This window comes from Tauraco erythrolophus, chromosome 21, assembly GCF_009769465.1.
Source record: "Tauraco erythrolophus isolate bTauEry1 chromosome 21, bTauEry1.pri, whole genome shotgun sequence".
NCBI lineage: Eukaryota > Metazoa > Chordata > Aves > Musophagiformes > Musophagidae > Tauraco > Tauraco erythrolophus.
Window position 1 is genome coordinate 10,939,920 of NC_141485.1, and position 12,299 is coordinate 10,952,218.

Genomic DNA, 12,299 nt, shown 5'->3' on the forward strand with positions numbered 1-12,299 from the left:
TCGGGACAGCAGCCAGTGCTGCCCCATGCCCAGGGGCTGCCAAAGGGCAGGAGCACGGGAGGCGAGCTGGGAAGTAGGAGCATTGTAGCCTCGCTCAGCAGCCGAGGGCACAGGCAGACACGGGGGTCTGCCCCGGGTGTTCGCACACCCACCCTCTGCAACTCATTGGGGACTGCAGCCAACGGGGATCTTGCATAAACAGAAAGGGAAAGGTCATTGGCATGTGAAAGTGGGGATTTTCCCAACAGAAAACAACCCGCCCCTCTCTTGTTTAAATGCAATTTTCCTGCCAGGCTGCAGTTACCTCCAAACAGAGCCAGGTATGGCCCAGGGTCTCCGAGAGCAAGACCCGGGGACATGTCACTTGTGCCTAGATGTCACCTCCCCAAACTAAAAGAGTCGTTTTCTTGACACAAGAGATCTCAATCGGATTCAGTTTTCATTTACATCGGATTACCACCTCCAGCCAAACCAGCAGCAACACTGTCGACTTGCCCATGAGGACTGAAGGAAGCCACCCACAACACCCGAGCCTGCTGGCTCCCCACAGCAAGTCCTCACCATCAGCAGGACACTGGACACACACAACACGTGCCAAATGGGGCTTTCAGGAATTATTATGTGTTGTTTAGGGCTGCTGGGGGAGTGGGATAAAACTACTTGGAAAATATTCATTGCCAAACCCATGAATTTGGAAAACATTTGGAGAGATATCAGAAGTCATAGACGATGCTAAAAGTAGTGCTGTTACTTAGACCATTCCTGAGCTTCAGCCTCCTGGGGTTGGGGTCTTTATAGGTTTGGCACTAGTGTTTAAAATACATAGAACCATAGTTTAGGGTGGAAGAGACCTCAAAGATCATCTAGTTCCAATCCCCTGCCATGGACAGGGACACCTTCCACTACACCAGGTTGCTCAAAGCCTCATCCAACCTGAACTTGAACACTGCCAGGGATGGGGCAGCCACAACTTCTCTGGGCAACCTGTTCCAGTGTCTCACCACCCTCCGAAGGAAGAACTTCTTCATAAATCATTGTTACTGTCTGTACAAAGACACTTCCAGCAGAACTCGGGCTTTTAGATCCAGATCTTTCTGCGGTCCCACCTGCACAGATCCAATCAGCCTGCTGGAATCCCCTTGGCACTTATCCTCATGGACACGGAGCGTTTTGCTGCTGAGCTGGGTGCCAGCACGTGCCAGGCTCTCCTCGCAACAGGGCACAGAAGTCAAACGAACGTTCATCCCCCACATCCAACTCCAAACACACTCCACTGTGGAGACCACAGCCACTGTCTCCCTCGTCACACTACCAGTGACGACAAATGGCTGGCGCGCACCAGTTGTGATTTATCTTGAGACAGAGAGCACTATAAAGATTTTCATCCAAGAAGCCCTAAGAACAGGAGGGAAGGGTTAAATAAAGGTTTTATTCTCCTTCTCCATATCAAATGTCAGAAAAATCTAGGTGAATAGATTAAAAATCAGTGGTAGCCTAGAAATGGAGACCAAAACTCAGCAGCCAGCCCAGAGTTCGGCGAGCCCCAACCTAACCTCAGCACCCAGAGATGTCTCTCGCTTTGTTCTTCCGCTGGTATCTCACGTCCAGGGGGTCAAACCCCCTTTCTCTGGACCCAAACAGTGCCCAGTGAGGAGTTCTGGCTGCGTAATCGGCCGCTGTGAAAGTCTTGGACCCGCCGCTCCTCTCGTGCTCTTGCACCAGCTCCTGGAAGCGGTCGTAGTTGATCCAGGTCCACCACTCACCGTTGATCTGGAACTGGAAGGCAAAGACGTTATGGAGGCAGGGAGCAATGAGGGGTACCAAATACCACATTTACACTGAGACAAGCTGGGTACCCAGCTGTGGTCTTTTTTAATTTTCTAGCCACATTAAGGTCCAGGGGAAAGTCATCCAGAAGCTAATGTAGGATAACTGCTTTAACACAAAAAAAGAAATTCAGGTGGACAAATACCCAGAACTTACTGTTTCTGAGCCACATTTCACCCATGGGGTGTCACACCACACGCAGATACAGGATGGCCAGATCTCTTACAGCTTTAGTCATTTAGTGCTGTCTACCAGCAGATAATCTCCATAAGGGTTTAACTGTTGGTTGCTTTGCTGGACTCTTCAAAGCACTAGATCCTACCACCACTTCAGCCCCACTTTGGCAGGAGAAACGCTTCCATGGTGCATCCCAAAGCCTTTCACAGGCACGGCTGCACTTGAAGGTGTCACTTGTACCTGGAAGACCTTGGTTTGGGGAACTGGAAGAGCCTTGAAGGAAATGTGTAAATTTGAGAGCGATGCCCAGGAACCCCTTGACAAAGGGACCTTCCCAAGGTCAACCAAAGCCCCTGTTCAGAGCGTGAGACACCGGCTTCAGGGCAGCCACAGCCTGGCAAAACAGTATAGGATCAACACCAGAGCTGTGTGCTGCAGTGATTGGGATGGATTTGGGTGATTCTTGCAAGGGGCAAGTGTTTGGGAACGAGGGGAAGATAAAAAGGTTTAATGACATGAATCCTCTTTCCATACGAGAATTTGAAGAATTATTTATTTTGACAAGCTGAAGCTGCATTTGTCTAGCAGACCTGCTCTGCTAATTTAGCAACAGCCTTGACTGAATCCTCAATTAGGATTTATCTGTGCTAAGAGCTTATTATGCACTTCATCCCCCCAAAAAAAAAAAAAAAAAAAAAGAGGGAAAACAGACTGACTCCCTGTTTTTTTCAAAAACCTGATGGCTATGCATTTAAAATGGCACTTGACTTTCTGCCCAAGAGCTAAAAGCTTTTTTGGTTGGAAAAACTGCTGACACCTACAAAATCTTGCAATCAAACATCACTACTGCTGATCGATTGCTGCCTGCGTAATTCCAGCGAATTCTTGCAGGAGTCGTCGTCCTCCGCCCGGAGCGGAGATGCGAAACTGCAGAGTCATGACGGGGAACGAGTCTCGCCGTAAATAAACTTGCCCAATGCTCATTCTTCATGCACTAAGGTGGAGGCCATGTTTCTCCAAGGCGACACGTCCCTTCCGGGGCGTGCGGCCGCACATGAAGCAATGGCAGAGGAGACAACGTGGTGTCTGTATGGCAGCAGGTCCCGAACAGGATCCGGGCTCAGGAGACCTGAACTTCCCTCCCGAGTGTGAAGAAGTTCTAGGTGACAAGTTCACACCGCACTAAGACTCCCTGCTCCCCCCAGATCTGATTCACTAACACTCAGCAAATTGTCACACAAATTAAAGGCAAAAAAACCCCAAGCGAGAGGATCCAGCAACATGGGAGAGTTGTTTAGCACATGAGCTGTCCCGCTCACTCTGTCCTAACACATCAGATGGGTCCCTACACAGCCTTGAGGCCAACTAAGAGAAACCTAGCACGTAAAGAACAAAAGAGCCACCGAGACTTGAACTCAACTGCAAATGTATTTCGGTAAAGCCCGTTCCGTTGAAAACCAAGGAGATGCTCTATCTCAGGATGGAAGGGAGAGCTTGCAACAAGCCATTAACCCTGTGGTTAAGAGTGGCTCAGCAAAAGCACCAAATCCACAGGAGATACTGGTGACACTCAGACCAGCTGAAATGAGGGTATGGACTGCAGCCTCCACTCCCAACCCAAACACTGCCATAGATATCCACCTCTCCAGAATCTTACAGCTTGAAACTGCACGAAAACATTGTGCTATTACCTGCAGGAGATATTGAGAACTATTTCTAGACTACTTCTAGAAGAAGTCCCGCTCAGACCATTGCTGTGTCAAGCCAGTCAGTGGTGCTGTGGCTGCACTCAGCTGTTTTAATTGGCAATGGGTGGGTAAAACCCACCATCCTACGAATGGGCTGGCATCAATGCTGGTGCTTTCCTCATCCACAGCAGCTTCAACATCAGTATAACGCTGTCACCGCCCGGCCAAGGGCAGAAGTGGTCTCATACAGGGATGAGAATCTGACATAAGTTTCAGGGACACAATCAGATGGTTTCTCTCTTTTTGAAACAAACTAAGTTGTTTTTTTTTCACCCACCCATATCATGTCATGGCTGTATCTCACTACATCAGCTGTTCCTCCATGGAGTTGGTGACCTTTGATAGGGCTAGTGGAAAAAAAAAAAACAAAGATCTCCCGACACCAGTCCCAAAAAATCCCCGTCACCTGGAGCTGGGCAGCAAAGCCTTTGGAGGCCACCGAAGGAAACACGTAACGGAGCGAGCGAGGATGCAGCTGGCGTCGGGCTGTTGGGCTGTGCTCCTGAGCAAGGTGGGATGCCAAGAGGAGCATCCTCCAGCCTTGCATAAACCACGCACGTTCTCTGCGTCCTGAACCCTGGCGAGGTCACTAAGGTGAGATTTTAAGTGATTTTATTTTGACTCCACCTGAACGTGCCGCTCCTGACACGATGGAGCTACAGCAGCTGGGAGCTGCTGGCTGCAGACTACACTGACGCTACCATTCCCATCAGAACAACCAAACGAAGGCTGCCCGGGATTCATTGCAAAAGCAGATTAAATAATATTAAATATTTTTAGTGCTACAATAGCAGAGCTGTAAAACACGAAGAAATGGGAGCAATCGTTTAGGTGTGCCATGGAAAGCAATGACTTCTGCTGAGGAATAAAAACCAGACAAACACGGGGTGGGGGAGAACAGCCTCAATTGCCCACAAGATTTACAGATTGGATTTCAACAATTTTGTGATTATCCCACAGATAACAAAAGATTTAAGACTCAAAATAGCTTTACAACATCCATATAACAGGCGAGCCAACGCTAAACGTCGGTGTTATTTCAGACTAATGCGGTCAGGTTTTTTATTGAATTTTTCACTACCTGGTTAAGTCTTTTAAAGTGATAAATACATCGACATAAGACAAATGGTTGAAATCCTTCCCTCATTTTTTTTTTTTTTTAAGCTAGCATCATAAAAAAAGTAATAAAGCTTTTTCAGCTGGCTCTGAAGCCAGGCTGGGTTGTCTGGAAAGGCAAAAACTCACCCTCCCCGAGAGCTTTGCTCGAGCAGCGAGATGACGCAGGAGCCAACGCATGCCTTCCCTTCGGAGCTCGTGCTCCCAGGGACCCCGGGCTCTGGTCCCCACGGTCCCACCATCGACCACTCCCTACAAACGTGGCACCAGTGCACAGCAACGCAAAACTCGCCTGATTTCTGCAGATCCTACAGCCGAGGCACGGAGCGCTGCCTCAAGCGGGCGTTAATGCTGGGAAACGGGGCACAACGGAAATGAGGGAAAACTCATAATGGCCTTCAAGAGCAGAAAAGCAGATCTAGGCGTGATGCTGGACATCTGTCACGGGGTTACGCACCTCTGCCAGGAACGGCATGGCTGGATCCAGGGGAGCAGCAGGGCAACAGCGCAAAAGGAGGGAGCAACCTGCCGGGGTTCCGCGGCCACGGCCGGTCCCTCAAACGGTCTACAGCAAAACTAATATATATGCTGCAAAGACACTCAGGAGCCAGGAGTAAAACAGAGATCAAAGTTACCTGGGAGCATGAGCAGAGCATGGCTAACAGCTCCCTCTTCTCTTTTAACTCACCAGAGTGGATATGAATAAGAAATTTCTTTAAATTATCTTTTGCAGTAGGTTTACAGCTTCTCCAGCTGCAGAGAGACAAGCTTCTTGTTACAGAAACCCATCAACATTCATGAAGGAGATGAGCCACACTACATATTTCTTTTCTTATCAACATATTTGCATAAGCAATTTTTTGGGGAGTAAAAACATATGCATACATTGAGGACAATATAGTAATACAATTTACTACATTCCTCCAGACGTGTATTATTGCTGAGAAATAAACCCGGGGTTTATACGAAGAGATTAAATAGAGAGGAGAGGCAGAGATGGCGACATGTGAAACGCTAAGGCTGAAAAACAGAAGTCAGCCAAAAATCAATTAGTTTGTCCTAACAAGGATAATGTTGTGTTTTCTCCAGAGAAAAACACACTGAAACGAGGAGGCTCCTCTTCATCTACTCACTCTGTTTTTATTCTAAAAAAAAAAAAAAATAAATTTATTTTCAGGAAAGGACTAAATAGTATGGGCTACATAAGAGAATAAAGCGGAGCAGTTTGCGGCTCCTTGCGAACCTCATCCCCGCAGAGCGAGCCCTGGGATGGAAGGACAGAGTCCGTCCTCGAGGGGGAGAGGACCCACGGGAAGCGTCGCAGCGCAGCGTCCCCGAGGAGCAGAGGCAAGCCTGGGAAGAGACCGCGGAGCTTCGGGTCTTGCAACAGCTACTCTTTCATTATTTGAGGCCACGAAGATTTAGTAGTCCAACAAATTGATTCTTCCCCGGGCAGATGCACAGGTTTAATGGTTAAATACAGCAAGTTTATGTCGAGTTTTAAAGACCACACATGAAAAAATCAATCAGTGCTAAGCAGGGGAAACAGCACGTGCGTCAGCGGCAGGGAGGCACCGGAGCCGGGGCGGCAGGAGCCCGCTGCTCCTCTGCTGCCTTCTCTGGCCACCATTTGCACAGTTTAAAGCCTGGCTTTGCCAAATGTTTCAGCCCACACTTCTTTTGGTTTGCACATAGCGCGAGACGTTAAAGGAGCATTTTACAAAAGCAACTCCCAGTAACTCAGCTTTTATAAGGCCACCAGGTCCCAGGCTTCCCAGTCCACATTTTTACGTCCCATCCCAAAAAGCAAGTTAAACTCAACTGCCAGCTCTGCTCTCAGATGTTCAGAAATCATTAAGTCTTCTCCCTGTCCGGGTGTTAAAATCCCAGCCGAGCAACACACGCCGACAGCTCAGGCAGGGGCTCTGTGCTGCTGGTTGACCTTGGGAAGGTCCCTTTGTCAAGGGGTTCCTGGGCATCGCTCTCAAATTTACACATTTCATAGATTCATAGATTTCTAGGTTGGAAAAGACCTTAGAGATCATCCAGTCCAACTGTCCCTAATCTCCCATTAAACCATACCCCTAAGTAGTTCATCCACCCTTTTCTTAAACACATCCAGGGATGGGGACTCAACCACCTCCCTGGGCAGCCTATTCCAGTGGCTGACAACCCTTTCAGAGAAGAAATACTTCCTAACATCCAACCTGAATCTCCCCTGACTAAGCTTATGCCCATTTCCTCTTGTCCTATCACCCATCACTGATGTAAAGAGCCCTTCCCCCACCTCCCCACCATCCCTTCTCAAGTATTTATAGGCCGTAATCAGGTCTCCCCTCAGCCTCCTCTTCTCCAGGCTAAACAGCCCCAACTCCCTCAGCCGCTCCCCATAAGTTTTATTTTCCAGCCCCTTGACCAGTTTAGTTGCCCTTCTTTAGTTTCCTTCAAGGCTCTTCCAGTTCCCCAAACCAAGGTCTTCCAGGTACAAGTGACACCTTCAAGTGCAGCCGTCGGATCCAGCGTCAGCTGCACGGCCCCTTCCCGGCTGCCAGCCGCAAACCCACCCCAAGTGCCAATGGCAACGCTGTTGCCCATGGCTTTGGTGACCCAGGGGCAGAAGATGCGTTCCGTGCTGCAGGCAGAGGGTTGCTTCCAAAAAAACCAAACAAACTCAAAAAACCCACCCAAAATAATTTCATGCACAAAGGTGTTTTTTTTTTTAAGGGAAGTAATGGTTTCAGAGCCTGCAATCATTACAGCCCCTGCACAGCCTGAGCATTTAAAACACGCAGAGGGATTTTAAAAAACCCACTACTATACTCCATTTATATTCTTTCCTGAGGGGAAAAAAAACCCTTATCTTGGAATTATCTTTGGAGAAGCAGTCAGGATATCCTCAGTCTGTTTTTCAGTGGCTTTCCTTGAAACATTTTCTTTGCTGAGCTTAAATATATTGTTTTGCTATTGAGGAAAAGCATTGTTCTGGGGAGACAGAGTGCGGCTTCGGGCACAGGTTTTAAGTAGACTTACTTATTTTTAATTCCCTGCTTATATATCTGTGGTCCTGAAACTCCAAAACTTGTTTCCAAGTACCCATGCAGCCTCCTGCCAGCTGTGCAGACTGCGCGTCTCGGGTTGGGTGAGCCCACAGGGGCACTGAAGACCACTTGTCCCACACGGGGACACTACTCAATATAAATTAAGAGTATTTTGAGAAAAAAGAACCATGTAGTAGAAACGCTCCTCTCCTCAGAGCCCTTAGCAGTGGCTGGAACAACTCAGCAGCATCAAAACACTGCAAGTTTCATCAATCTGCAGTGATATATGTGAATCTATGAATACAGAAATAAAGGCACATCCTGGCTGCTCTTCCCACTGGTCACCTGGCAGGGCAGGAGTTAAACACCCACCACCCTTTATTTCCTCCTACATTTCCATTGTCACCACAGAGACCAGGGGACACTTAGAGCCCCCAGGTCTGCTGGAGCGCACAGGTCCTAAAGAAACAGCCCAAGGCTTGCAGAGCATCACTCCATGAGCCACATCCACGCGTTCGGTGGGGTAATGGACACATCTGGATTTCCTATAACGGACAGACAGAAGTCTCAGGAACTGTCTAGACGGCGCAGCTGGGCTCTCGCAGGCTGCAGGAATTTACGCCTGGCAGCAGCCCAGGCCATGCCAAAGCTGGGCTGGGAAGGTTCATCCCGCCCTCGCCACGGCTGACTCGCCAGGCTTCACCTTTACGGTTCCCCTTCTGAAAAATCAAACCACATCTTCCCGCTCCACTCCACTTCCCAAGGTCGCTCGGCTTCGAAGTGTTTCAGACCACCAGTACCTGAAACAGGAGATGTCTGAGCAGAGGGCAATGCCGTGGCAAATGTGGTACTTGGGAACTGGTCACCACTGCAGAGGAGTGGCGCAGCAGCTTTCAGCTACTGGTTTCCTATCACTGATCTCCACCGGCAACCACTTCTCTGGGCACAATACCAAAAAGGCAGCTGGAAAAATGATCTTGATGGCTCCAATCCTGAGCTCCTTAACTGAAATTTGAAGATGGCCCATCATGGCAATAAACAAAACAGCTTTTACACTTTCACACAGGGTATTATTAAACAGGGTCATATATAACGGGACTGCAAAGCACTTACATTATGCAACTGCTATGACTATTTTTGCCACCTGCCAGTATGAAGCTCTCCAAGTCAAACAAACAATTCATTGAATTATTACATACGGTTTCTCATCTAATTAAGGCTCACAATTATTTAAAGGTTCCCTTTGTTCAACAGTGGAAGTGACTGAACTGGAGTCAGTCTGGAAAAGAAGAAGAAATACTGTAGATAAATTAATCTTAACAAGATCATATCGCTTGTTAAAAGCTAAAAAAAAAATTCTTTTTAATTACTAGTTGTAAACTTAGAGTTTAGGGTAAAGAAATTAAGATTAAGCTAGTTATGAAGTTACAAATACTTGCAATAGAGGGTAATAACCAATCCGACAGGACAGCAGGCACGCAGGGGTGAAAGTCTCACTCCATGCCATGTCCGTGGGGCTAAACAAAAACCAGCACCATGTCACTGAGCCCTGGGAATAACCAAGCTTTAAACCCCTCAGCAACTCTGCAGACACCACCTATGAACAGTTAACAGCACCAAAAGTTACCATCAATTTCAGATGTGGCCTGGTAGGTATACCTTCAGTGACTTATTAGCAAACATGGAACCATAGAATGGTTTGGGTTGGAAGGGACCTCTAAGATCATCCAGTTCCAACCCCCCTGTCATGGGCAGGGACACCCTCCACTACACCAGGTTGCCCAAAGCCCCATCCAACCTGGCCTTGAACACTGCCAGGGATGGCGCAGCCACAGCTTCTCTGGGAAACCTGTGCCAGTGCCTCACCACCCTCAGAGGGAAGAATTTCTTCCTTAGATCCCATCGAAATCTCCCCTCTTTCAGTTTAAATCCATTGCCCTTTGTCCTACCACTCCATGCCCTTGTCAAAAGCCCCTCTCCAGCTTTTTTGTAGCCCCTTTAGGTGCTGGAAGGCTGCTGGAAGGTCTCCCCAGAGCCTTCTCTTCTCCAGGCTGAACAGCCCCAACTCTCCCAGCCTGTCTCCATAGCAGAGGTGCTCCAGCCCTCGCATCATCTTCGTGGCCTCCTCTCCACTCGCTCCAGCAGCAACATGTCCTTCTTGTGCTGGGGACTCCAGAGCTGAAGGCAGCACTGCAGGGGGGTCTCACGAGAGCAGAGCAGAGGGGCAGAATCCCCTCCCTCGACCTGCTGCCCATGCTGCTTTGGATGCAGCCCAGGACACAGTTGGCTCTCTGGGCTGCCAGCGCACGATGCCGGCTCATGGTGAGCCTCTCATCACCCAGCACTCCCAAGTCCTTCTCCTCTGAGCTTCTCTCAACCCATTCTCCGCCTGTCCTTGTGCTTGGGACTGCCCTGACTCACGTGCAGGACCTTGCACTTGGCCTTGTTGGAACTTCATGAGGTTCTCACAGGCCCACCTCTACAGCCTGTCAAGGTCCCTCTGGATGGCAAGCAGACGTGTTAAAGTAGACAGAAACACCTTCCAAAGCTGGCAACTAGAACGCCTGGAAATTAGATTTGCTATTGCGTTTTCCAAGAGAGTGAAACAAAAAGGTGACACCAATCCAACGCTGACCCGACCCGTGCACTGCCAGGCAGGCACCAGTCCTCACCAGCACTGTATGTCCCTACACCCGTGGGACCATTCCTCTGCAGCTCGTTGGCTTCTATCTATTACACCTAGTCTTGTGTGAATTGTTCTAAAGAACAGATTCATTATTGAAGGGTTTGGGGTCTTTTTTCTAATCTCTACCCACTGCAGAGCAGAACTTCGCGACTGCCAGTTAAGCCAGGGCTACATCCAGACAGTTTTAATTCCAACGGATGAAAAACGGATTACTTTAGCACAACCATGATTTTCTTTTAATAACTAACAGATCAAGCACAGCAGAGCCACTTGCTATTTGGAAGGAGATGACGGAAAGAAAAAAAACCTTCAGGAAACATAACATTTCATACTCATGCCTGCACCAAGGCTGGTCTTTGCCTACTGGACACCGAGTTCTCAGCTGGGCAGTAACACCAGCCCCTGCCACTGCTGCAGACACAGGGATGTTGCACCTATTTGGTGACCTTTTGACATGAAGCAGCGACCCAAGTTTGTTTTTCCTCTCACGCTGTAACAGGTACGGGGTAACTGGTGGGCGAACGGGCAGAGAACGTGATCCAAATTCTGGATCTGAGATGCTGGATCGCAAGGACAGCTTACACTCTCCAAATGATTTGCAAGGCAGGAAGGAAATAAAATGTGATGGACTATTTTTCTCTAATATAACCCTTGTTAGTCGATCTGCAGCTGGTAGTTAAGTGCTTCCTTTTCCTCCCTAAATATAGATGAAATGCTCAGCACGGAACAACTTCAACGCCTTTCACCCAACCTCTCGAGCCTTCTGCAAGTGCAGCCAGGACGCACGTGAAGCCCTCACATCCCATCCGAGCCCGCATGGTACAGACATGGGTGGTGCTGGAAAACCCAGTGGGAAGGAAAAGGCCAATTCCCTCTTTGCTGGAAACACTTCTTGGTCAAAGGAGAGCAATGAGCACTTTTGGCCAGGTTACCATCTCCCCCAACTCATTTCAGTTCAAACTCCCCATGACAGCTGCTTGGTGGTACGCTGTGTACCCTCAGCGCTGCATTTTGCCTATGGGAATCACAGAATCATTAAGGTTGGAAAGGACCTCTAAGATCATCAAGTCCAACCATCAACCCAATACCAACAGACAGTACACCAGGGAAATAGAATTATTATAGAATCACAGAATCATAGAATGGTTTGGGTTGGAAGGAACTTTAAAGATCATCTAGTTCCAACCCCCCTGCCATGGGCAGGGACACCCTCCACTACACTAGGTTGCCCAAAGCCTCATCCAACCTGGCCTTGAACACTTCCAGGGATGGGGCAGCCACATCTTCTCTGGGAAACCCGTTCCAGTATCTCACCACCCTCAATGTAAAGAATTTCTTTCTTATATCTAACCCAAATCTCCCCTCTTTCAGTTTAAATCCATTGCCCCTTGTCCTGTCACTACACACCCTTGTCCAAAGTCCCTCTCCAGCTTTCCTGTAGCCCCTTTAGGCACTGGAAAGCTGCTATAAGATCCCCCCGGAGCCTTCTCTTCTCCAGGCTGAACAGCCCCAACTCTCTCAGCCTGTCTCCATAGCAGAGGTGCTCCAGCCCTTGCATCATCTTCGTGGCCTCCTCTGGACCCGCTCCAACAGCTCCATGTCCTTCTTGTGCTGGGGACTCCAGAGCTGAACGCAGCACTGCAGGTGGGGTCTCAGGAGAGCAGAGCAGAGGGACAGAATCCCCTCCCTCGACCTGCTGCCCACGCT

The 12,299-nt window shown here is 48.8% G+C and overlaps 1 protein-coding gene across 1 annotated transcript in view; it reads right to left on the bottom strand.

Annotated features, from left to right (window-relative positions):
* Positions 1–1,442: 1,442 nt before the first annotated feature.
* Positions 1,443–12,299, bottom strand: part of LOC147527292 (S-adenosyl-L-methionine-dependent tRNA 4-demethylwyosine synthase TYW1-like) — a 121,880-nt gene continuing 111,023 nt past the window's right edge. The window contains exon 16 of the mRNA XM_086624537.1: positions 1,443–1,776. Coding sequence (XP_086480663.1) covers positions 1,555–1,776 — 222 coding nt within the window. The 3' untranslated portion in view covers positions 1,443–1,554. The remainder of the gene's footprint in view (positions 1,777–12,299) is intronic.